Source organism: Pezoporus occidentalis, unplaced genomic scaffold, assembly GCF_034315485.1.
Source record: "Pezoporus occidentalis ecotype Australia unplaced genomic scaffold, CSIRO_AGI_Poc_V1 ctg31, whole genome shotgun sequence".
In the NCBI taxonomy this organism is placed as follows: domain Eukaryota; kingdom Metazoa; phylum Chordata; class Aves; order Psittaciformes; family Psittacidae; genus Pezoporus; species Pezoporus occidentalis.
In genome coordinates, this window is record NW_026915052.1 from 2,428,419 (window position 1) to 2,455,639 (window position 27,221).

General features: G+C 39.2%; 1 protein-coding gene across 11 annotated transcripts in view; it reads right to left on the bottom strand.

The window, feature by feature from the left end:
* Window positions 1-960: 960 nt before the first annotated feature.
* Window positions 961-27,221, bottom strand: part of BEGAIN (brain enriched guanylate kinase associated) — a 174,166-nt gene continuing 147,905 nt past the window's right edge. For 8 of the 11 annotated variants that reach the window (XM_062627922.1, XM_062627923.1, XM_062627925.1 and 5 more), the window contains 3 exons: window positions 9,768-9,875; window positions 6,266-6,349; window positions 961-3,071 (listed from right to left, as the gene is read on the bottom strand). In XM_062627922.1, coding sequence (XP_062483906.1) covers window positions 1,695-3,071; window positions 6,266-6,349; window positions 9,768-9,875 — 1,569 coding nt within the window. In that variant the 3' untranslated portion in view covers window positions 961-1,694. The remainder of the gene's footprint in view (window positions 3,072-6,265; window positions 6,350-9,767; window positions 9,876-27,221) is intronic. The other 3 variants (XM_062627926.1, XM_062627932.1, XM_062627929.1) reach the window with 2 other exon arrangements.

Below are 27,221 nucleotides of genomic sequence, written 5' to 3' on the forward strand. Positions count from 1 at the left end.
TTTAATATACTTATGTAGGAAACTAGTATTTCTATAGTTCTGGTTCATAGTTATTTGCCAGGTAACTGCTTTCAGAGAATCCACAGAAAACATATATTTTCTTAACAGGTATTGAATGGTAGGCCATTAATTTTGCTTTATAAGGAACTAGTTTAGACTTCCACAGTGATATCACTGATTGCTACCACAGATTGCACTAAGTAAGGTCTTATACATGAGCTGGTGAGAGTCAATATTTCAAATACAGGATATGTGTTCCATGAATACAAAAGAATTGTTAAACATTTATTTCTGTAGTCTGCCTCTTACCAAACAGCAATACTAAAGCCAGGAAGGAAATCCACATGATTTCCCTTTTTCTCTTTTTTGTTTTTCTCCTCTTCTCCTTTTGCTCTTTCCCTCCTGCTACTGTCCAAGTTGTACACTCCTTAATGGTGAACTGGTGAAAAACAAAACTTGATGGAGGAAATGCAAAATGTACAGGTAAAGCTATGGCTTCTCAGAGCTAGGGGTGAAATTCCCATATGCTGCAGAAGGTCAGACTTTCCTTAAGATTTAGAAAAATTCTTTTGTTTGAAATACCAAGCTATATAGGAAAAAGAGCAGCTGTGGAACGTAACAGTCCTAAAGACATAAAAGATTGTGTTGAGTATGTGTGTAATAGAGGAGGTACTGAAGTCAAAAGTTTTCAAGTAGTTTTCAATTTTCTTTTCAGTGTGCAGAGCCTTGCTCAGTGAACAAGCTTGTTGATAAACAGTTTTCCTTGTTTACTTTTCACAGGCTGATGAGAAGCTGTCCTTCCGCACCCAGACTAAGAACTAGTTCTCTGGAACTTACAGAGAAAGGACAGTCTGAACCAGGAGCCTCACTCATTAAGTTTTGCTGGATTGATGCCAACCAGAGCAATCCCATGTTCTATTGTCCAGGATATATTTTAAGGAAGGGAAATAAACCCCAAAATATCTCCACTGGTGTCTTTTATTAAGTAATGCAAAATACAGTATTAATTATGACACTACATGCATTTTAGACAATATAAATGCAAGCCTACAGAAAGTGTGACAAAGAAACCCTCAATTACTTTTGAGGTAGTATACAAGGAAAAATAGGAAAGCAGAAACACAGTGGATTGAAAGAACAAAATATTAGTATCACTTTGTGCATACATTAGTCACTCATAAATACATTTGTATGAAATAACTTAAGATACAATTCCATTCTTGTTAAAAAATATACTTCTTCAAATTCACCATCTTTGTTTGCTTTGTTTTCGCATGACATTTTGTGGTATTTTATCAAGTGGATTTGTTTTTTATCACTGCTGTCATGATTTTACCCTTTTCCTCCTAGAGTTCAGGCACGGATGGCCTCATGCACAAAAATAAATAAGAAACCTGCTTGAAGGGAAAAGAATTCTGCTCAAATAGCTTAGCATATTCTAATAAATACCATTTTGTTTATAAAAATATTTCAGGTTTATAAAAGAGGGAAGGGGGCAGTCTCCCATGTGGAAAGGATGTTAAGTGAAAAGTGCTGTATAACATTTTTTAAGAGATTTTGTTTTAAACATATAGTACCATTATGAATATATATTTTATAATAATCCTGTTTCTTAGAACCTTATTGTTCATTAGAAGTATCGAATGCTCTTTGCTTCCTTTTGCTTGTTGTCTTATTGCCGATTTGGAAGACACTTAGTTCAGAAGGGTTCCGTATAATTGTGCTTTTGTAAGGCTGTCCTTCCGAGTCAAACCAGTACTCCCAGTCCGCTGAAACTGCTGCTGCTTGCTGTGAATACCCGAATGGCTCCCTTGCTCCATGGAAGACTGGTGGATTTCTGAAGCCTCCACTGAACTCTGATTGAGGGATTCTGCTGAGCTGTTGGGGCTCACATCCACATATTCTCTTTTCAGTACTGGGCTATTTTCAATGTTTTTGCTACTGCATAACTGGACGGTGATCCTTTCATTTTTTTGGTCTCTTGATTCTTTTGTTTTGTAAGTGGGCAATTTGTCCTGTTTACAGCTAGTGCTGATGTCAATATTTAGGCCACTCTCTGCTCTCAGGAAACAAGAATCCACAAGTCTGCTTTGGCAGATATCATCTCCCTCTGAGCAGCTATCTGCTTTATAACTAGCATAGATGGGGCTTGTTCGACTGTCTCCTTTCTTAATAGGGCTGCTGTAGTACTGCTCGGAAAAACTACAGGGTGACAGCCTGTCTGTGTTCCTGTAAGAGTATGCACCAATGTCTTCCACGCTCAACTGCCTCCATCGCCCAGGCAAATCCTCTTCTGAAAGGTGGGTGTTCCTGCACTCATTCCTCATTTTCTGATTCGCTAAAGCCTGCTGTGGTGTTATGGCTGAGAAATGAAAAGGTTCGTTTGCATATGGAGGCAGAGTCCTAGTAAAAGTGGGTGAGTTCTCATTGTCGTCTGTGGCAAGCTCCATGTGCTGTGCAGGTTTGGACTTGGCAAACCTAGGACTTCCCTGTTGCTCGTAACCTGCAGATGACTTTCTTTCAAATAGTTCGTCTCGGTTGCTCATGTAGATTGCTTGCTGAGAGGCAGTCAGTGTGTTAGCTTGGGCATTCTCCTTCTCCTCAGATGTGACGCTGAAGCTGGAATAGGAACTGGAGGTCGGCAGAGAGGTAATGTACTCCGGGAAGGCTTCATGAGAGAAGCTGGAATGGAAACCGTCTTCCTCAACAGTGCTGTCTGTGGAGTTCTGGGACCGCAGGAGCCCCATGTCTTTCACTTGTGTGTCCACACTCTGCCTTCTCTCCCTCCTCCGCTCCTCAGGGCAGTAAAGGGCAGTGTCACTGCAGTAAATGTCTGACTTGTACTGGGGTCGTTGTCCAAGTTTTCCATCAGAGTCCTGAAAACTGAGATCCCTTGTGGATGGGCTTGATAAGTGCGAAGACAAGCAGTTTGGATCTGGTTTTTCCAGTACTTTGGCAATGACACAAGTGGGTATGGAATCAGCGTAAGATGGGTGACACAAGGGGACAGAAAGGCTACACCCATGTTTTTCCAGATGGATGCTGACTCTTTCCTGAAAGTCAGATGGCAACTGTAACATAAAAAGATGGCAAAGGGGAAAGGAGAATAGGGTACATGTCAGTACTGTTGTCTGCTTGGGCTAATACAACATGGATAGATGAGTGCTCTTTATAAGATTACATAGCTCACAATATGTGGTTCTTTGACTAATGTGATGGCCATAATCTTTGTGCATTTCTGAAAACAAACACGATCAAATGACTTTCATTTATTTACTTAACATTTGGAAATATTCATCTGCTTCCCCTCTGAAAGGTTTCATTTCAAATTAATTCAGGTTGGATAGAAATGATATAAAGAATGTGAAAAACAGTCTTAAAAAGGCAGGTAGAGAACTGCAGCCTATACCAACACTTTCCAGAGAGTGTGCATGGGTGCGATTTGCATTTGAATGTGGGGGTACAGAGGTCTCTGCTTGGAAGAGGAAACACAAAAAGAGATCAGGTGTATTCTATTTTTCTTTTGCCTTTCTTTGAGCTCATCTTGCCTCCAACCCAGTGCCAAATTTGCTGCTGCACTCCAGCATCACATTTGATAAACAATGCTGTTTGAAGAGGTAGGAAGGTTGGTTTCTCTGACACTTAAAACAGTGGTACTTGCTGCTATGACAGCAGCTGGGAAGAAGAAAATCAGACGAGTTTCCTTGCCCCAGCAGTTGGATATGGGCTTGTCAGATCAACAAATCACATAAGCCTCAACATGTACCCATCTTCCAGCAGATGCTAGCTGACTGCTTTTCTGGTTTCTTTACTACACTGACAAAAATAAGAGCTAAGGCCTGAATTTACATTATGGGTCCTGTGATGGAGTAGTCAGAATTAATCAATGTCTGCTATGCATCAGAAATTATATAGTTTTTGCAGAAAGTCATGATCAGCTCTTGGCAGTTCCACCTGCCATTCTGTCATATAGACCAGAAGAGACTCAGAGACCACATTCCTTGGTGTGGCTTGAAAGTCTGGTAGCTAATGTCTATGCAGGTATCACCAGTCATTTTTTATCTGCCTTGCTCATTTCAGATCTCTATCAATGATCAGACAGGGATATAAGAGACAGCTGCATGACGTTTGTCACTTAGTTTTTCCTGCTGGAAATCAGAACTCATATTTAGATTAAGTTTTGAGTTTGTGACTGTGATAGCTCCCTTGAAATCCATGTTGATTTGCACCACTTAGGAATTTCATCCTTGAATGCCTGGCTAAATTTTTAATGACTCAGCACTTTATTATTTTAAGTTGTTCCTCTACCAAGTAATCAGTGGTTATCCTTCTAGCCCTAAGGATCTCACTCCCTCCTTTACTTTGTTTCTCTAGGGGAGTCAACCCTAAAAATGCTGAAGTCATCCCCCTCCCCTCTACTTTAGGCAAGAGAAATTTAAGCTGCCTATTCCTTGTAACCATCTTACATGGTATAGATATACAAGATATAGAGCTCCTCTTTTAGCTTCACTGGAAAGTTTTTGAAGTTGGTTTAATCCCCAAAAGTCAATGTATTCAAAATATGGCATGTTGTGAAATGGCATTCTTGTTAATGTGGAGTAGGATGAGTGTTTTTTCAACCAACAGGCCTTCCAGGATTTTCAATTAATCATTAAGTTTTTAATTGGCTCATGTCTTCCATTGGAAATAAAGAGTACGATATTGCCAATCTGCTGGCAGACAGTGATATTAGTTAGGGCAAGTACAGCTGCAACAAAGATTGAATAAACAGGTTATAAAATAGGGCTACTCTAAATTGCCACAGAAATGAGGCAAAGAAATACGGTTCATTTAACATAAGACTGCTATATGGGGCATCTATTAGTTTAGTATCCTGTAATACCACTGTTTGATCTATTTTATATATGCTATTTAGACTGTGAAATGCATTAAGAAAAAGAACATTTTCTGGGCATTGCACTGGAAACTGGAATTACTAAAATGACATTGCTGTCTCATTATTATATCGTACTATAGTTTAGGCTTCTGGATTATATACAATACTTTGTCAGGCAATATTCAAATTTGTAAGGAATTTATTGCCTGTGATGGTATATTCACACTTACTAAATTAATAAATACATGGATTTATGAGTGAAGACTTTGCCTATTTAATCAAGTGTATGACAGTCTGGGAAATTGTTGAGAGGTCCCACATTTGTGATAGTTTTCTGCAAGTGAATCACTAAGTACTTTTAAGGTCCTAATTCTTGCTAACAAGTAGTGTGCTTTCAATGTGAGCAATGATAATTTCTGGGTATGAATTGCTAAGAGAAGTCAGTAACTGGGAAAAAATAACAGAACCAAGATAATGGTTAATTTGGAAGTTCAGTCTTCATTCCAGAAAATCACTGCCCATTTGATGGAAGAGTCTTGCCGTATCTTTATTTACCAGGGTTGTTTAGTGCTCTGAAGCCATCTACTGCCTTAGAAATGGTTTATACATTCCACATTCAATTTTGCATCATTCCATTGCAGAACTGCACAAGGGAGACCATTTGAAGAGACATTAACCTGATGGGACTGATGAAAGGAAGGCTTTCCTTGTGACCTTCATCAAAGCAATGTACATGAGGGAGGTGCTATTGCTTTGTGTAGGGCCTGCATCCCCAAAGATAGCCTTCATCACTAAGAGAATATTTACCTCCCCTTTAAAGAGTGTTTCTCAAGCCTAGTTTCCTTGGAAGCAACTAATTAAAGTTTACACCTTGGAAATCAATCATTCAGTGCTATGGTTGCTTTAGAAAAAGATATTTGTTCTGTCAGTCCATTTTAAAATTCAGGTTTAGAAATTAGCTGGACTGGAAAATAGCCTCAGGAGGAAAATTGGTAGTATCAGAATCTCTGATGCTGGTAGCATGTCATTTCCCTGCTCTCACGTCCCAGTTTCCTCCCAGCATTTTGCATTCCAGATTTCTCAGCACTTTGGTTTTGCTAAAGCCTTTATTTTTCATGTGATCAGTGCAGGCCCTTTCTACTGGATAGCAGAGGTTTTGGGGAAGAGAGTACCTCCAAGTTCCATCGCTGCCTGTGATTTCATCAGCACCTCCCTCAGCTGCACTGAATACCAGGAGGTGCACAAGCCCTCCTGTTGCTTAAAGAGGGTGGGGGTTGTGGAAAGCAAAGCCTTAAGGGCAAACAAGTTCTGGAATTGACACATATAAAATAACCTGTTTTCCATAAAATATTTATTTCTTTGAATATTCACCAAGGTCAGTCACATTACCTCTGAAAGCTTATGTGCCCTGTCGTAATTCTTGCTGCACTGGAGCAACTGAGCAGCTAAATTGCAGTCCTTCCTATAGAGCTCCTAGAAAAACAAAAAATAGCCTGTTTTTTAAAGTTTGCAAATAGCTTGTGGCTTTCCGTTTTCTTCCATGCCTGCACAATCTTTTAAAAATTGACTTGGGGGAAAATTTGGAGCATAGTTTAACTTTTACATGCATTAAGATTCCTTGTTTCTTGCATGGTCCTGAAATGTTTGTTCCTTTTCTCCTGAGAGCTGATAAAATCACTAAAAAGAAAAATTTGAGAACTATTACTACAGAACAGTAATCTGCATTTCAAAAGATAGATGGATACTTACCATTAGGAGCTGGACTTTATACTGTTAGCATGCATAGTGCTATGAAAGCTAAAATAAATATGATCTTTTAAGTAAAAAGAAAATTTAAGAACAGACAATTTTTACTATTACCCAGATTAGATGCTACAAGATGCTACTTTAGAAAATGCTTAAATAATCTTATGAGACTGTGGGAGAAATTTATTGCAAAAATAGACACTATATTGTTTTCTAAATGAAGGCCTTTGTCTCTTTGTGAAACTTCCTTGCTGGTTCCTGACTCCTTCCATGTCTTGCAGAACAGGGCTATACAATTATATTAAATCTCACTGCAAATATTTGAGCTGCAGAACAGGATATTTTTTACTGGCTCATGTAAGAAATTACCATGAGAATTCCACACAGGGAAAAAGGAAATTTAAGCAAGCTGCTTATACTATTTTTGTATTGAATAGCTCCCACAGCCTATTTAATGGGTAAGTTCACTAAATAGACTTGCTCTTCATCTGATTTTAATGGCTGTGTAAGTGTATTTTTCAACAGCATCTTTGGGTTCCGGGAGGTAAGAGTTGTATGTTGCTTTCCCTGATCTAGATGCCATTACAAAAATGTTGGCTTCAGGAGTTGATTTTATAGGTGAGCATAAATAGAGAAAGCATAATGGTAGTATGGACACTAGGCCATGTTAATCTGTGAAAATCAGAAAATGTTTATAGAGAAAAGGTGTTGAATATTGAAACAATTTAACTATTTAATTTTTCTATGGAATTAATGTTCTGATTTTATCATATGCAGAAGTTTTCTATGAAAAGTAAAGGTAGAAATTCTCTCTGCTTTGAAATGCCATTTTAAAAGTATTCTGTAATATCAGGTGCAACAAAGATGTTCCTGGGAGTCTGTGAGGCATGGGGTTTGTAAATGCAGTTTTCCTATGACCTTTAGTTCATTATATCTTCATATTCAACGGTCTGTAGATACTCTTGGTTTTTATTAGGGTTTTTTTTTTGTGTCTAGGTATGCCTACATGCACAACACTTCTTAAATGTGCTGGGGAGATGCATTCATTTATGTAGGTCTTAGATTGTATATTAGCAGACACTCTTTTTATTCCTGAAAAATTTCTGGTTTTATTCCTGTTTTTATTCCTGTGAAGCAGCAAACAGTAGGAATCCAAGAATTCAATTTAGAAGCAAAATACATTGTGTGCACATGTGATCCTGATATGTTACATGCACATTAAATGCATAATGCCATGCAATGTATAACAGACAAGAACTCCAGGTCCCCTATGGCATTAGTAGGCACACAAAAACGAAATCACTCCAAAATCAAATCCTTTCTTCAAAAGCTGTGTGCCTCTGTTTCTGTGAAGTGGTTGTCATGGAGAGTACAAAAAAGCATTTCTGACACTTTATTTTTAGGAGCTTTAAAAATTACTACAGAAAAATGACATGTGAGTTAAAAGTGCCACGTGTACTTTGTTCTCCGTATGCTGGTACATTAGACTGGAGTGACTCTGTCCTTTATAGTTTACCTGAATGGTAACAAGCCACATATGTGGCAGCTAGAACAGTAATTGGCAATTAATGCCAAAAATGTTTCCCATAATCTAAAAGATGTATTTGCATCAAAAGCATAATTTTACATATCTGTCAGAAGAATAAGGAGTAACATAATTGAAGGAAGAAATACTGGCAAGACAAAAGGATGTTCTCTTCATGTAGGATTCTTCAGTTTAACACCAACTCTACTTATTAGGTATAACCTTAATAGTTCGTTTCATACTTCTTTATTTTAAAATTTGGACTTTATCCTTTACTTTCATTTGTGATGCTGCATAACTAAGGGCAGAATTTTGTCTGTGAATCAACCTCAAGTATAAAAAAATGGTACTGTTTTTTGAGGCTTTTGAATCAGTGTAAGCTGCCTTTTAAAAGCCATGAATATTGAAAACTCTTCTTCAAATTGGGCCCAAACCTGACCCCATGAAGTAGTGTAAATGCATGCATACTTACTGGGAGAATTTTACATTATTTTTCCCCCTCTATTTTAAATCTCAAATAACTCCACTGATTTCAGCTGAGTTCCTCTGGATGTATATCTGGGCTTATAAAATCTAAATGTAGCCCATTGCATTTACCACATTCCATTAGTTACAGCTATTAGATTTATAAAGTAACTGTTGTTTCAACACAATTTCTGTCAAAGTAAAGGATCAGATTGTGAACTCTTTGTTTCCGTTGGAAAGCTATTAATTGCATAGGCACAATTCACATCAAGAGGCATATTAATACGATCAAATGCTCCCTGGTATGATGAAAAGTTCATATGAAATATGGGAAGTTTTAATGTAAGATACTGAAAAATAAGCGCTAACAGAAACATGTCTTCTGTAGATGAATTTTTTATTAAGTGTCTAAGGAATGGCATAATAATGAACTAAATGCCTGCAATCTTCCTTTCTTTGTGGCCTTTCTTGCCCCGGAAGGATTTTATGATCTTGCCAGCTGCAGTGTGCATGCCAGTTTTCAGCAGTGTTTAATGAGATGCAGGGTGACAATTGCAAGAGACGTTCCCTTTTTCATTCCACACAGAGACAAGTAAAATGTCACACATGAACCACAGCTGGGGAAAACCTGACTCCCTCTCCTTCCAATAATCTGAGCAACCAGGTTGGTTCAATCCTACCTTTTGCTAGTAAGGCTCACTTGTGCTGGGCATTTCATTTCAGTGAGCAAAGACTGAAAGATCAGAGGACCTGCAGCAAATGTATGGGTCCGTACTTAAATTCTTATGGTCAAGTCTCACTCCACATGTGTCCACATAACAGCTCTGAGCATGTGCTTCCACCAGTTTGCTGTACCAGACTGAAACTGATGGCAAAATCAATGCAGGAATACTGCCATTTCTCAGAACATTTTTTTCATCAGTTTTGTGTTTGACATAAGGAAACAAATATCAATGAAAAGTCTAAGCCCAATCCTATTGCATAAAGGATTTTGTAAATTTACAAAAAAATGGAACAATAAACATGAATTATAACCTTCAAGGTGACAAGTTACATTTTGCATAAACAATAAGAAATTATTCTTTATATTCATGGACAGTGCATGGCTTTATTTCTGAATATAGTATCAAGATGTATCCATAATTAGATACTTACATTGTCTTCTGACAACTTATCTATTGTCACCTTGGCCTCTATTAAGTGATTATTGAGTGCAATTATTTCATGGCTCAAAGCCCGTTTTTCCTCTTCATAATGTTGACCCTGTGTAGAAAATGGAGTAGTGAGTATTTTTTCTACTGTCAGAATATTTCAGAAAAAGGCCCAAAGGTTGATGTAACTCTCAAATCCAGGAAAAAGCACAACAGATCTCCCCCCTCCTCCCTGTTTTTTACTGTTTTCCTTCAGCAAATGAGGCAAAGTACTTTGATAATATGCAGGTCAAATTGAACTCACATTAGGAACCTTCACAAAAGGCCATAGCTAGCCTGTGCAAAAGCATTTGATTGAGCATCAGCTATTCTTTCTTCATCACAAGACAGGGTTTCTAACTTGGAAGGGACTTGGCCTGATGTTGGCTTTTGCTACAAGAATGTTTCAGTTGTGCCATTAGGTCTCATTCTTGTTGGAGAGGTATAACAGTATTGAAAAAGGAAAGTAGCTGTGTTGGAGCCAATTTCCTTTTTAGCTGTTGGCTGCTCTGGCTGCTTTAAAACCCCTGAATGAAGTTTTTCATTTCTCAATGTGAATGTTTGCCTGATTGTAGGGTTAACACTCATTAGCAGAATGCAGCCCCCTGTGGGATAACAGGAAAACCTCTAGCTGCCCACTTATTTAATCTTGTTACCAGTAGGCTGTAATTCTTTATTATAAATGCAAAGAAATCAGTAGGAAAAGTGCCAGTGGTCCGTCCCATACTGTGTCCCACTTTCATGTTGCAGTGTTTATTGCATTGCCTCATATATCAAAATTATTTTGAAACAATCATCCATAATCCTGCCTCCAGGCATATGTTAATGTTGAAAAGTATGGTAGCTTCTGAATGCTCCAGCTGAGATCAAGGCATCTTCTTTTGTGCTCAGAGTTGTACAAGACCATGATAACAAGAAGGTTTGCCAGTTATCTGGAGCATTGCAATAAGAATAAAAAGGAGGGTAAACTTCAGTGTACGTCTGTTTCATTCTGTGAACTCAATCCAGTGACTAATTCACAATCTCACTTCCCATTCTAAAATTGTTAAAGTAATTTGTGAAGGACTTTCTCCAGTGGGATTACTGTATTAGCTACTGAAATTTCCCAAATGCAGTATTTCTAGGGTCACACAAAAATCTTCCATTAATGCACACATGATATTGTCAGCTAATTGACAGCAATGGGAGTTCTATGTTTTGAAGTCTGAATGAATATCAAGGTTAATTATCCAGCTGCAAGGCACCATGCTATGTTAAAGAAGGGTGACTAAATTGGAAGTTGCAACTCTTGTGCTAAGTTGCTATTTAAAGAAAAACATCTTCTCAAATGGTCTAAGCACGCCCACTGCTTGCTTTAAACAGCACAGATATGATTTAAATGTCTGTGAAGGTCTGGACTAGCCTGTGTCTATGTCAGCTTTTTTTTTTTTATCTGTTCCCTGCTGTTGCAAGACCTGTGTCCTGACAGCCCAGCTGTGCCTTGAGGTTGGTTCAGGCTTGACACCTCTCCCATCCTCGTTCCCATGGATCAGGTGCCCCTGCTATCTGCCTGGAGAGCTATATTATGGAAAGCCAAAGTGTGGTTTGCAGAGCTTGCAAGAGCTCCAACCTCACTGATTTTAACAAGACACATGATTTTAGGAGCTAGTATTTTAATTAGGCAGATGGACATAGTTTTATATGAAGCCCTTAACTCTTATTGATTTTGTTGTGAACTAAGAAACTAGGCACTTTGTAGACTTCCTGGACATCTGTACACCTCTGGAAATCTGACTCTTTTGAGAGTAAGACTGAAGATTATATTTTCAAAGGTATTTAGCTGCGTAATGAGGTAGACAAGTGACTAAGTACCTGGGAAAATTATGTCCCCTCAATTTTCCAAGTGATTTCATGCTTTTGAAGGATCCAGGTCCACTGAGTACACACTTAATCTTCCAAATAAAGATTTTATCAATCCTTGCATGAAAAGTTGTCAGTGACAGGGCAGCTGATTTGTAGGACTGCCTTTTGCTCTAGGTCTCTCTGATTTCAGTATGTGTTGCTTTTGCCTAACTAAATTGAACTATATATTGACATATATTTTACAGGTCATGAAAGATCATCTGATCGATGACTTATAGTCTTCAGCGGAAAGAAACTCATAAACAGAAGCATCGAGCCTTGGATGCAGTACTTTCCATTGCTTTGAGTAATGCTGAATTTGACTGAATTATGGTTTCCTTTTATTTCAGTTACGATAACTTTTGGGCATTCTCTCTGACCGAGTGTGACTTTAAAAAATATTCTGTATTTGTTGAATGTAAAATTTACCTGATTCCAAATTTATACTCTACAGGTCTATACTCTTAGCAGATAAACACCGAACTAATGAACATCTCAGCAGTGCTGTGGAGGAGGCAGAGTGAGAAAGAGGCCATTCCCAGTCTTCTTCACCAGTATATGTTTGCATGTGCATGTTGCTTTTGAGATTAGTGTTGTTGACATAAGCAAAGAGTCTGTCTCGTAGCAAAATGAACTGGCCTAAGGATGGACAGGACCCTGAAAGGCTTTTGCATGTGGATCACATACTGTGTGTCCATCTTTGAAAGTTCAGGGTTTCAGATGGATTTTACTGTGGTCCAGAGGTGGCAACAAGAGAACAGAGACTTAATCCTGACACCACCTTGGAAAAACAGTGCAGCTGGAGTAGATGGTAGTGCTGGATGACTGCATTAGAAGGATTGCTGGTTACTGGGGACTGCAACTTTGAGCTCTCCAGTTCCAGTCAATCATGTTTTCAGCATCAGGTATAGATGTCAGAGAGGGATGAAAGGAGGATGGGAATCATAATATCAATGCTGTGATTGTGAGTTACAAATAGAAATGCTTATTTCACTTATAAACACTTTTGGCAGCTTCCTCTGTTTCTGGTAGCTTTTAGATGCCTGGTCCTCCTGCTCTTCCATAAGGACAGTGATGTCTCTTCTCTCCTTTTGGCACTGTTTCCTGCCCTGGAGGTGCTAACAACCTCTCTCTCAAAACTCAGTAACAGATGAAGTTAATGATGTTATTGATATGCCAATAGCTTGCAGCTGGGTTGAGGGTTCCTGAAGTCCACTCCAAAATGCCATAGCTATAGGCCGGAAAGGGCTCAGCTTCTGATGGATCTTTGTTCAGAAATCTTTGTTGAGTCAGCTCAGTGCATCTTGACCCTGCCTCCTTCCCTGGCACAGAGCCAGCATAAAAGAATACAGCTCCATAGTGTTTGACTAACATGAGAGAACTGCAATCATGTGCCCACATCTGAGTCAGAACAAATGTGTACTGCTGGGTGACTCCAGCAGTACACAACCCTCATAGTAGTGTTGGGAGATGCAAGCGCTCAGAGACCTTGTTCCTAGCCTGGATGAACATCACCGCTTACTTCTCAGATCTGATGAAAGAATTTGGTATCTGCTCTTGACAGAGAGATCAAATGATATAATAAAAGATATAATCTCTGTGTGAAACCTTGTTTTTATTATAATGTGTATCTATCATAGTGACAACATCCCTCATATATTTACAGATCCATAAAAATATAAGGTGTCACTTTCAAAAGTGTTTGGTATAATCTAATTGCTGCATCTGTTATCTGTGGCATAAACAGGGTGAAAAAAATTTTGGTAGGTTAATGCAGCATGAAATATTTGATATAGAAGTATATTTTGGAAAGGGGCAAAAGCTGGATAAAAAGATCTTCTTTTCCTTCCTATTAGTTGATCTGCAAAGGTTCCTACTCCAGTCCTTCAGCAGAAATGGAGCAGCCTAAAAGCTGGCTGTCTCTCTGGTAATGTTTCGATCTCCCTTTAAGGTTTTCCAGCATCTGGAATGTGTCCTGCCTTAAAGCAGTGTCAGCCTATTAGTCTAGGCTAGGTTGCTTACTGTCACCTCTGTTCTCCTGTGGGAACTTTGAGATGTGTAGAGACTTTTTGAAATCAGTCTCAATTTTGCAAATGAACAATGCAGGTCTGTGGAAATGTCAGCCTTTTCAAACATGGCAAAGTAAATCTGCTCTTGATGTTCCTGTAAGGAACATTTCAATGTATAGCATTTCAATGATACAGTGAGAATAATCCAATGGTGGTAGTAGTGACCATCAAGGTATTAGTGGTCAGAAGCATTCCTTTGGAAATAGCTCTTCATAAGTAACGCTTGAATGATAGGCAAGAAGAGAGACTTGTTCGGTAATGAATACCATCCAACTGGCAAAGGTACCCCGTCCTGAATGCCTGGACAGAATTTTACTCCGATGTTTCTGGATGCAGAATACAAGCAGAACTTTTTTCTTCACTACTGTGCTTGTCCAGGAGGAAGACAGCACTTCCAGGGGAGAAATTCCCCACCTTTTTTAGACCAGTGTAACACTGTTACCTTAGTACTTTTCTCACAGAGGACTACTCATGATGTTTTCTCTGTAAATATTAATAGGTGCTGTAATGTGCCTGCTAAGCAACTGCAGTGTATTTTACTGTTGTTCTGTGGATCACAGTCAACAAACAAGTTCTTACAGGAGTATTCTTTATATAAGGTCTGCACATTTTAAGGAGGCACATTATAATCTCATTGAAATCATCTTATGAAGGACAAAACAGTGCAGTTGCAGATGACAGAAAACCATGAGGAGCAGCTGATACACCAGAGGATTGTGCTGCCATCCAGAGGGACCTCAACAGGCTGGAGAAATGGACTGACAGGACCCTCATGAAGTTCAACAAGGAGAAGGGAAGAGTTCTGCATTTGGAGGAACAAACCCATGCACTGATGTATGCTGGGACCCACCCAGCTGGAAAGCAGCTTTGCAGAAAAGGACCTGGACCAGGTGGACATCAAGTTGAACATGAACCAGCAATGTGCTCTTGCTGTGGAGAAGGCAAAAGGTAACCAGAGCTTCATTAGAAATGTTGCCAGCAAGTTGAGGGAGATGACCCTTCCCCTGTACTCAGCACTGGTGTAGCCACACATGGAGCACTGTATCTAGTTGAGGTCCTGAGTACAAGAGAGACATGGACATATTGGAGAGAGGAACCAACAAATAGCCAAGAAAGTGATTAAAGTATTGGAGCATCTCTGTTATGAGGAAAGGCTAAGACAGCTGGGACTGCTTAGACTGTAGAAGACAAGGCTCAGGGGGGTCTCATCAATGTGTATAAATCCTGAAGAGAGGGTAGAAGGCAGAGCCAGGCTCTTTGAAACTCTGCCTAGTGATAGGATAAGAAGCAATGAATGTAACTAAAACGCAGGAGGTTCCCCCTGAACACCAGGAAATACTTTTATTGTAAATGTGACTGAGCATTGGGAAAGGTCGCCCAGAGATGTCGTGGAGTTTCCATCTTAAGAAATAGTCAAAAGCTATCTGGATGTGGTCCTGGGCAATCTTCTCTAGGTGTTTGAGCAGAGGGACCGAACAAGATAACCTCCAGAGGTCCCTTCAACCCTCAACCATGCTGTGATTCTGTGAGTTCTGTAACAAATTATTGCTACCATATTTCATTTGACTGCTGTGATAACTAGTATTCAGCATCTGGGGTTGTTACAATGTATGGTATTTTAAAATCCTGTTATTAGCAAATAATGAAATCTGCCATAGAAGTGAATGTTCCTGTTGTTATTCAAAGATTGACTATATAATTAAGACATCACTAGGTTGTAATAAAATAGGGAACAAGTATGCATTGAATACGGCATAATTTTATTTATATTTTTTCCTGGTATTCCATTGAGACTTCAAACAGACTTCAGGTTAGACATGGTGCATGTGAATTCATATCTTCTGGAGGCAGTGAAGCAGCATCTAATTAATGCTGATAGTTATACTAATAATGGAGTATGAGAGTGTTTTATCTATCACAAAGAAAGGGCACTCAGATGCTCCATGCATGCTCAGTGACAGTTCAGTGACAACACTTCAATGATGAGTAAGGATGAATTTGTTTTATAGCATCTGTCAGTGCATATCTCAGATCCTGCCGAGAAATAAATAAAGTAGTTGTCCCCTGTGGAACTGAAAGTTGGGAGAGTATGTAATAGTCTCTCCCACCAGGTGTGGAAAATTTCTTTGTTAGAGAGGTAAGAATGTAGCTTTGTTCAAGCTTATGTGCTCTCTTCTTTCCATCCAGCTGTGTCATGGTCTCTGCTGAGCAAGGTACAGTTTTGAAATACAGTCCTCAAACCAAGAGACCTCTTAGCTTGCTGGCAGGGTCTTAAATAGAAACCAGGCTGGTGGAGGGATGACTTGGCCAGGAGTGCATCCAACAGTGTAAAGAAAACAAGAATTAGAAAAGTTGTAGTGGAAATAAAACCTTTTATCTATTGTAACTTACTGTTAACAGCTTGCACTATTTACAGTACTTCCCCATAGACCATATGCATATCATGTTTTATCAATTGGCTCATAAAAAAGCAAAATACGGTTTAGATTTGCAGGTATTACTGGATATTCTCTGCAGTTGTTCTTGACTTTTAGCATTACTGCATGTTAGTTTCAGCTCTGCAGATCTTCATGTTAATATGACAGATTATACATTTATGTGTGTGCACGTTTATGGATGCTTTGGAGCTATATAAGTGTATCTGCCAGTTAAGAGCCTAGCTATGCATATCCCCTACTAAAAATCACTTGCACCCATGGGCAGAAACTATGATAAAAACAACAACCTGACAAGTTGAGAACAGGTAAGAATAATGAAAAGACGTTTGAATAAATAATGAAACTGCATCAACTGATACCAGTTCATAACATAATCCTTGAGGTGCAGGATTTGATGCTGATCATTGGTTGAGAGCACCATTTACTGCTTATTGCATTTTTGGTTTTAGTTCTTTGTATAATGGTCTGATTTTGGTTTAACAGTAAAATGAGTATCGAAAGGAGCTGTTTACTTACACACTCACTAAACCCACTAGTCTGTTTAAGAATGTGCCTCTTTACAAGCAACTAGAGAGACAAATATTTAGCTAATTTATGAGGTAATGCTTTGTTAAGTTACAAAAAAACTCCTGCAGGAATATGTAGGGACATATGCAGAGGCTGTAGGAGCATCCTGACTGGTTTTCATAATATGCCACTGTCTCATTTTGCTTCCCACTGCAGTAATCCCCAGAACACCCATCCTTGTCTCAACACCTCTTCTTAATGTTAATAGAGCCTGGCTTTCAGGAATGCTGTTACATTACAGTAAGGAGTGACTAATCTATTATATTTATTCTATGCTATATTACATATTTATTTAAAGTGATTTTCTGTTTCCAAGCTGCCAAGGGTGCAGGCAAGGCTGAACTCTTCAGAGACAAATATATGACATTAGGATTTTAAAATGCTTTTTTTTTCAGGGAGGGTCAGAGAAGATATGCTGTTGATATGTCTTGTGCCTAAGGCTTTACCTACTGCAAAAATCTGTGTTGTGTTGGAGTCCTTCCATGTGAAAAAGAGTGGCAGGAACATTATTCCAAAGTGACAGGCCTTTCTTATGGTGAACATATGGAATAAAGGGAAGTGAGAGTTGTATGAGCCTTGGGTTGGCTCAGGAAAAAACTCAATTGTCTGCCCTTGCCATAGATTAAGTTTTTTTAATTTTGTAATTTTACCTAAGAGCTCATCAAAATAATTAAAAATAATTATATGGTCATAGTGAAATGAAAGGAATAGAGGCTTCAACTAAGCTACTGTAAAGAGCAAAATGTTTTGTAAAAAGAAAAAGAAGTTATGTGACTGAGTAGAGAAAGAAAACTATCATTACTGCAGGCCACACAAAGTAGGCTCATCAAGCTTGCAGCTTGAAGCTGTCATTCTAATGGCTGTTTGATGCTCAAATTTACTAGCCATGGAAACGGAGAAATTACTGGAGAAAGGTTATTGCTTAGACTCTGCTTAAATGGACTGTGAAGAGAAAGCTGCGTTAATTACTCTGAGTAAAGAAATAAAATGGCTTAGGAAGGAGAAGATAGGATTCTGAACTTTGGACTCTTATATAATTCATGTTAATTGCAGATCATTTTAATATGCAAGTGAGTTCTAATTAGAGTTGAGTACCTAAGCAAGGGCAATTTCCCAACCAAAACTAAGGATAGACTATTTACAGTACTTTGCTCTTTAATATTTTGTTCAGCTCTAGGAATTTTTAAATTCACATTTCCTGTCATCTTTTGACATTTTTTCTTAATAATTAGTTGGGTAGAAGAAAAAATAAACTCCCCTCCCTTTCCCCTTGTAATTGCTGCCTTAAAATAACTGTTCAGCTAAATGCTCCCTCATGGGAATTAAGATACTTCTCTCAGAAAAGTTTGCTCTGATTTATCACACTCCTGTGACAAGACTGACTTTTCCTCTCTAGGTTTATACTTGCCCTTGAGTGCACAATATTCATTTCTGCAGTGAGGACTTGTGCTGAGCAAGATTTGTTTCCAGGCCCTGCTTGGTGGTGCCTGACCAGCTCAGAACCAGTCCCAACAGGTCTGCTGTGCTTGCAGCTCTTGTCACGATAGTGATCCTGGTATTAGTCTGATTGCTATATTATTGGCATCCTGCAGGCTTCTGTCTCCTGACTACCCCAGGTCACATCTAGGGCTCTTCCTCTTGTTGAATTCAGCTCTTATAAACATGTCCGCATCCAGTGTGTCTGCACCTTTATATTCTGCTTATCTCTAAAATCTGTTTAATATACACTTGGATATTGATTGGAAAGATTTGGTAAGCTGGCTGAAAAACTGCAAGTCAGTAGAGAGAATAAACATCATGCATTTTTTTTCCCTGTGTGAATTGGTCTCTCCTTTTTTATTAAAAAACATCTCTGCTATTTACTTTGTGAAATCTCATGATGTGTAAAGCTATTTAAGGTTTGGTGGGGTTTTTTCTCCCCAGTCAATCTCAGGTCCTTGAGGACAGTCTAAGAGAATCCCTATAAGCTCTTTTCAAGGCAGATCAGGGAAAGTTCATTAAAGTAAAATGCTCTGTTCAAATATCCAGGCCCTCAGATCCTGCTAAATAGTGTCTTTTGGAAGCATAACAATTCAAACTGCCATAACCAAGTGTAATGGCTGTATTAAATAACTAATGTAAAAAAAGACCAAAAAAAAAAAAAAAAAGGGAAAGAGTCATTATGTAAATTGCTTGAACAAAGAGAGAATTTTGCTTCCAGTCCTGCTAAAATATGACTCAAATCTTCTCTGCTTCCTAATGCAGTTCTCTGCAGAGCTGTTTTAGTGGTAGGTTTTGTAGGGCTTTGTTTAAATGGGTTTAACTGTGCCTCTTTGGAATTGCTGAGATACTCTGGGTGGAGAGGTAGGCAGGAGTATGCTAGAAAGCTGAGGTGAAGTTTGCTGCATGGTTGTGGTCACATACGGCTTTGTCAGGTAAGTCGCGTTTGATCCTCATATTAGGGCCACTGTTTCTGCTGACTACTATTTGAGGAGTAAACTATTCCGGTATAAGGAAAGGCTGCAGAATGGCTCTCCCGATGTAATGATTAAGATTTACTATACAGTAAGTGCAACACTTCCTCCCCATCTGACTGCTGGGATCAAATCCAAGGAAAAGAAAACACATATTTTTATGAAAGAATTTGCTCCTACAAGCAGATAGGAAACTCACTGCTGTATGTTCCCTATGTTGCCATTCACGGTGGTCACTTGAACTGCTGCCTGCAGAGTTTGAGTAGATGAAACTCTTTTTGGTCAAGAGAAACATCATAAACTTTCTTCGACTGTCTTGTTTGAATCGGCTCTACTCTCATCTGTGCCATTTCAGAGCTACACTGGAATTTCATTTGTGTCCTGAACTATTCTGCATTATACTGTAACTCCACAGTCCTTTTTTTTTCAGTCATGATTTTGCTTTAAAAGTGCTTTTCTGCCACACTGCATTTCATGGCACATCAGATATGCTGGCACAACTTTCTTTTCATCTTGAAAGCCAGGCTGATGAAAAATAACCCCTTAAAATGGAAAAACCCCTTTGTTTTGGAAAGAGATCTTTTCAGCTATCTTTGCCATTAAAGAAAGCATACAAGGATTCAATACCCTCAGTATTTCTTCGTGGCATTCAGAGATCTGGCTCACAGACTGAATACTGTCCTGTACTATCTCAGAATTCAGTTTTATTTCACCCTAGAGCTTTGCAAAAATTTGAATACTGTGATTTCAGTGATATCATTTATCATAGTTATATTAAGTGTCTAAGGTATTATTTTCATAGCAGCTTATGAATATTAATACCCTCTTCAGCAGAGGCTAAGGCAGGCCTTCCCTTTATTTATATGTCTGGAGGATCGTTAAGTCTAAGCCAGTCACCTTCCTGCCTTCTTTCAGTCAGCATAAAGATTTTTTCAAAGCATGAAATTTCTCATTGTATAGTGATTTCTTTTTTTTTTTTTCAATTTTGAGAATTGTCAGAGGAACAGCTCTTCAACAGTGTCTGTTTTTCTCCATTGGCTGACAGAGATGTTGAGGATAATAATGCTTCAGACATTTACTTGCTAAATAGAGAACTAGCTTTTAGATACCTAAAACCAGGTAAAATGAAGCTTACTGTAAGTAACTAGCTCAATGGCATACAAATCATGTTTGGCAGAGGAAATGACTGAATCTCTATCCCCATATCTCCTAAGACATAAGTCTCGTAATTCATGGGAGGCTTGCTTTTCTGGGTCTGTAACTGTCCCCAGGGAAGAGCAGTGTGAAGGGATTTTGCAACTAATGTGAATCTAGCTGAGACAGACTTTCAGTAAGTTGATTGGAAATAACTTGTTGCCAGCTTTAATGAGAAAAACCTCAAGAAACAGAGAATATGCTACTTCCCTGGGTAGCAGAAGCTCTATGTCTCAGCATTTGCAAACACTTTTCCCTGTTTGAACAGGTCTGGATCCTGAGTGTAGTCATCGTTCTTGCTTTGTCTGATTATAAAGCTGTCTGATATTTAGCATTTTCTCCCTGTAAAGACACTTATACAAGTCAGTCATCTTTCTTCACTACACTGAGTTCCTTCAGTCTCTTGCTGAGGCAGCTTCTTTAATTGTCAGTCTCACTTTTCAGTTGTCAAGCAGCTTGAGTGATTTTCCACACCCTTTAAAAAAATGTAAATATCAGAACTTCATCCACTGTCTTCAAACCAGATTTTCTCTTGTCTGAAACTGCGGCAAAATTATTATTCTAATATACTCACTTTTTCCATGGTTATACAAATACTATTTTTGTTGTCCTTGTCATGGCATGCTGCTGGGAGCTCATCTTGATTTGTTCAGCCAGTCTGACTTTCAGAGTCACTGACCTTTCCTGAGTTTCTGCATTTCAGTGTATGACCCCCTCCTTCCTCCACTTCCTGCTTTCCATTTTTTTGATATGGTCTGCAAAGCACCTCATAGATTTTATGCTTCTAGGTGTTTGTGGGAAAACATGTTTTGACTGAATGGGCAAATGTATTGAAAGGGACTGGTAATTCTGAATGATTTTTTTCTATCACCAATTAAGAATGTTGCTAATCCTTTTTGTCTCATTTTATCAGCAGTAATTTCATGTTTACTTTAAAGAAACTGTTGGAAACACTGAATAAGACTGAGAACTGTATCAATCACTGGGCTGTCCTGATCCAGTCCTCTGAAAGGACTCTTTTATAATGGAAATACCCCAGTGCCTGCTACTTCTTTAATGCGGCTTTTTAGTAATTCTGCAACCCATCTACTAGCTGATTTTGATAGTGTATTACAATAGTTTTATTATCACAGTCCTATGAACTGGTGCTTGTCATGTCTTACTATCCAAGTATATCTACCTGTTTGGCTTTGCTAAAGCATTTGTGGTTTATTAACAATTTTTCATAAAAATCTGTTGACTTCCATTATTTATACTCCTGTGATTTACTTTTTTAGTAGCTAAATGTCATAAACAATCAGTTTGCATTTTGTACTACCTCTATTTACCCCATTCTATGCTTGATCTCTTGGATGTTGGTGCAGACAAGCAATTTTCCACCTCTCGGAATAATCCCAGCATTCAGAGACTTATTTAAAATAAACATCAGTTTGACACATTAATAAGTATTTTTAATTTAGCATGGAATAGGAAGCTGGGAATCTGCTCAGCCAGCTCTTTTAAGACTCTTAGGTGGAAGCTTATGTAGGCTGCTCTTTTCTAAAACAATATATTTTTTGCAAGTGTTCCCTAAGACATATTGCTCAACATTTTCTGTAGTTTTCATTGAATTTGGAAGTTGGATTGCAATTGGTAGTAAAAGAATGTTCTGGCCTAAAGCAAAGTGTGTCACAAGATCTCTGGCCTCTTCTAAGAGCACCTAAATGAAGAGGAAAGAGGATCAACTGGTTTCTGTCCTACGTGGCAAAGCAAGTGGCATGAATCACCCCAGTTAGGTCAGAAGGAGGTATTTTCGAGCACTGCTTACAGTAGTGGCATTGCAAAGCTAGTGTAAGAACATTGCAATTACAGTATAATCAGGAGGGAGCTGCTTCGATTTTGGAAAACACAGGCCTACAGAACCAAGACAGAAATTTCCCCAGTATTATTGACCCTGAGGTTTGAGGTAGAACAGCAGAAGCATTTAGTATATATCTGGGTGTTACACTGAGTAGCATCAGAGATGGAAACTCTGTCTGTAATGAGTTTTTCAGTCTAACCTTTACACACTTGATTTCTTTTCTTTTTTACTGTGCTGTTTGTCAAGTGACATTGCTCTGAAAGTTAATTACTGCTTATAACTAATTAATTTACTTTCAGACACAGCTTTCTAGGAAAAAGAGAAAAACAAGACCCAAAAGCATACCAAACCACAAAACTTCCTGGTAAACACACAATGTTAAAGAAGTTAATTATTTTTAATTTGCTCTTTCGTTAATCTGGATTTTTTCCTTTCTCTAAGGGATGGTCATTCAGTCATGGATGCCAAAATCATTTGGCAGCTATTTCTTCCTGCCAAGGAAATATGACCAGGCCTGGGGATCTGAAAGGTAAACTATTCTCTGGCATTCAGAAAATGAGATTTACATGGCATAACCAGTAATACTTTTCTCACTGTGAAGAGTAAGACTTTATTAGCCTATGGGAAACATAAATTTTGGGCAGGAATTTAGGCCCCAAATCTGTTGGAAAAGGAAGGAAAAAGAATAGACTTGTGCTTGAAAACAGTGCTGTTTGATGCCTATGGCTTTGATCTCAGAAAAGAACTTTTGGGGTACTCTTTATAATCATAAAGTTTGGGAAGGAATGGGAAATATTTGTCAGAGAATACCACCACAAAATTAAAGGATGGAGGCCAGGACTGAAAGCACTGCTCTAGAAAAGTCCTCCTGTTTCTTGCCTTCTGATTTCTTCCTCCCTCCATCTTGTTGTTGTTCAAAAGTATTTATAGGAATATGAATTTAAAATCAGGGAAAATTTTGATTTAATTAGTCTGACTTTGTCCTCAACTTGTAGTTTATGACTTGCTTTATTGACTTCTGTTTTCCTTGTATTTCCACATTGTTCTGTTTGAACATATCCTCCACACAACATAATATATTGCATGTCCTAGTTGCCTTCAGCACTGACATCTAACATGCTGGTCCTTTTCTACATGTTCCTGTCATAACATTTTATGCTTTAAGAATAGAAATATAATTTCCTATTCAGTAACTGAGGTCTTTTTGTTTAGAGAAATATGCTAATGTAGAAGGACACTGAAGAGCTGTCTTAATTCTCATTAGTGATAAAAAAATTGAGTCAAGGCTTTAGACAAAATCTCTGATTGTATAAAGGGTTCTTTTATCCTAATTTTTAGCTTTGGCTTTGAATCTTAACAAGCATTCTCTCTGTTCTGCCATTCCAAAATAAGAGAATTGTTTCTCCATATGTGAGTATATGTAAGGCTACAAAGAGGCTAAACTTCAGGCAACCTGAAAGGTAAAAAGTAGTGTTGAATGCATTTTCACTGCTCTCAAGTTTCATCAGAAGTCATAGGAGTGATTCATAAAGGTAAGGAGGTCAAATACATTCTGAATCAAAACTTTAAAAAATCCCTTTTTGTAACCTGCTCTGGTAGGGAAAGGTCCTTACCACATGCGTGGTCCAGAATCTAGCCCCAGTTAATGACTTAAAGTAGCAAAACTACAGCTTGATTCCCTCTCAATGTACCTGTTATAGCTGTAGGAAAAATAAAAACCAATCCTAATATAGATATTTTTACATGTGTTACAGTATAATTTAATACACGTAGGTAAGATGGAAAAAAAGCAAACCTTTCATTGCAGGCAATGGAAGATCTATACTGTTTAAACATCATCACAGCCTGTTCTAACTGTTGTGGTAATAAAACTAGGCACTCTTGGGAGGTACAGAAACACTTCCTACCTCTCTGGCATGATTTCAAAGTCCATATTTTCCAGCAGATTAGATACAGAAGGTTGACTGAAAGCAATGTTCTAATTGCGATTTGATAGCTAACAAAAATGAAACTTAAGAACTGGCAGGAAGCGCTGTGTCAGATTATTGGTTCTCTAAATCTGTCTTGTGTGAAAATCCGTCCATTCATAAACAATGTAGATAACCCAGTAAAAAAAACGCGTTTTTTAATGGGTTTTCTATGAGCAAGAAGACCACTCATCAACTCATCTGATCCATCTCACTCATGCCATTTACTTTTCAATCAGCAATTACTGTGTTTGAAGAATACATGTTTTTTTCAATTGGTAACTGATAGAAAGATCCTGCAGAAAGCTGGCTAGTGTTTTGTGAGATGCTTGTTACCTAGTTAAAGAAGGCTGAGTCTGTACATGTCCCTGGCATGACCCAGTGCAGTAAGAACCCCCTAGAGGTGTCTCACTGGTCCATGTAGCAGAAGGTCATTAGCGGAGCAGCATGTCTACTCACTCCTTGGGTTTGGCATTTTGTGAAAGCTTTGAGCTGTGGTGGGCTGCTCTGAATGGCCATATGAGTCTGTCCAGTCTTCCCTGGGAAAGCATTGGTAAGGGTCACCCCATATCAGCTTCAGTAAGAAGAAAGGCTGCCACTGATTTGGGCCTAGAGTCATATCATTGACATAAATGTGAATGGGAGCATGAGGACTGTAGGAGAAATGGAAATGAAAAATAAAAGTCTAACAATGAGATCTTTAAACTACAACATGTACAGAGACTTCCCCCAAAGCATGAGGTCCCCTTGCAGGGCTGCCTCGTTGCTTTGCAGACTGGAAAGACCTGTCACATCAGGAGAGACGCTGGAGCTGAATAAGACAGCCTGATCTGCTCCCTGTTTAACAACCAGTGCAACTAAGAAAAGCCAGCGATGTATGATACTAGTAGGCAACTCTCTCCTGAGGAGTTGGAGGCACCCATCTGCCAGCCTGATATGCTCTCTAGAGAGGTGTGCTGTGTACCTCATATCAGGGGTGTCACAAAGAGATCACGAAGCCTTGTACAGTCCACTGGCTGATATCTGCTGCTGTTGTTTCACAGCCAGGAGTCTGAGGAGTATCAAAAATGATTATAGAACCCTGAGAGAGGTGGTAAGGGACTCTGGAGTGCAGGTAGTTTTTTACATCAGTCCTCATGGTCAAAGGAAAGGGTTTGAAAGGGCCAGTTAAATCTGGGTAATCAGTACAATGGCTACAGGACTGGTGCAACAATCAGGGGTTCAGCGAATTAGACGATGGGACTTGCTTTGAGAAATATGGTCTGCTGGGGGCTGATGAGGTCCGTCTGTCAGAGAAGAGGAAGAGTGTCTTCAATCATACGTTTTCCAGACTAGTGAAGAGGGCTTTAAACTAAAGCTGCTGGAGGAGGGAAAGATAAATCCATCCCACTCTTATCACTTTAATGCCAGTGGCAGCAGTAGATGCCTAGAGCTTGGAGAGGGATTTCAGGTCGGCAGGAGAGTACCTGAAGTGCAGTGCAAAGGACTTCAGCCACTCCAGCCAATAAGTCAGCTTCATTGGTGACCCAACATAAGTGCCTCTATGCAAATGCACATAGCATGGCGAATAAACAAGAAGAGTTAGAGACGTGCACGCACCTCCAGGGCTGTGATCTTATTGGCATCATGGAGACATGGTGAAGTGGTTCCTGTAACTGGGGTGTTGGAATGGAATGGTACAGGTTCTTCATGAAAGACAGGCAGAGGAGATTAGGAGGGGGTTTTGTCCTCTATGTCAGAGACCATCTGGGGTGTATGGAGCTCCACCCAGTAATGAATGAGGAGCTGACTGAGAATTTATGGGGCAGGATTAAAGGGAATACAGAGTCAGGTGACATTGTACTGGAGGTCTGCTACAGGCTGCCTGACCAGGAAGACTGAGCAGATGAATCCCCTGTAGACAAACAGGAGCAGCCTCATGTTCACAGCCCTGTTCCTCATGGGGGACTTCAGCCACCCCAATATTTCTTGGAGAGATAACACAGAAGGGCATAAACAAACCAAGCGATTCCTGGAATGACTGATGATAACTTCCTTCTTCAAGTGACAAAGGAGCCAATGAGGAGAGGTGCTATGCTAGACTTTGTTCTCACCTACTGAGGGGGAAACATGAAGCTCAAGGGCTGCCTTGGCTGCAGTGATCATGAAGTGGTGGAGTATTATGGCGGCAAGGAGGGCACACAACAAGCTTGGCACCCTGGACTTTAGGAGAGCAGAGAATGGCCTTTTCAGGGATTTGCATGGTAGAGTACCATGGGATAAAGCCCTGTAGGGAAGAGGGGCCTAAAGAAGCTGCATAATATTCAAGGATCACCTCCTTGAAGCTCGGGAGTGATGCATTCCAACAGAGAGGCAGTCAGGCAAAAACACCAGAAGGCCTGCATGAATGAACTCCTGGGCAAGCACCATGACAAAAAGAAAGCCTACAGAGAGTGGAAGCCAGGTAGCCTGGGAGGAATACAAAGAAACTCTTCAAGCTTTCAGGGATCAGGCTGGGGAAGTTAAAGCTCCAGTAGAATTAAATGTGGCCAGGGACATCCTTGACAAGAGAAGCTTCAGTAGTCATGTTTGTGATAAAAGGAAGACTAGGGTAAATGTGGGCTCTTTCCAGAAGTAAAAAGGAGACCTGATTATCCAGGACATGGAGAAGGTTGTGGTACTCAATGACATTTTGCCTTTGTCATCTCTAGCAAGTAAGTGCTGCATTCAAACCACTCAAATTCCTTACTGCAGAGGTGATGAGACTGTCACAGGTTGCCCAATGAAGCTGTGGGTGCCCCATCCCTGGAAGTGTTCAGGGCCAGGCTGGATAGGGATTTGAGCAGCCTGTTCTGGTGGAAGGTGTTCCTGCTCATGACAGGAGGTTTGAAATTACATGATCTTTAAGGTCCCTTCGAACTCAAACCGTTCTACGATTCTATTTTAATTGTCATTATTTATCACTGTCAGAATTGAGAACCTTAATGTAGTCTTTATAGGAACAAAATCTCCTGAATTATGCACCAGCCAA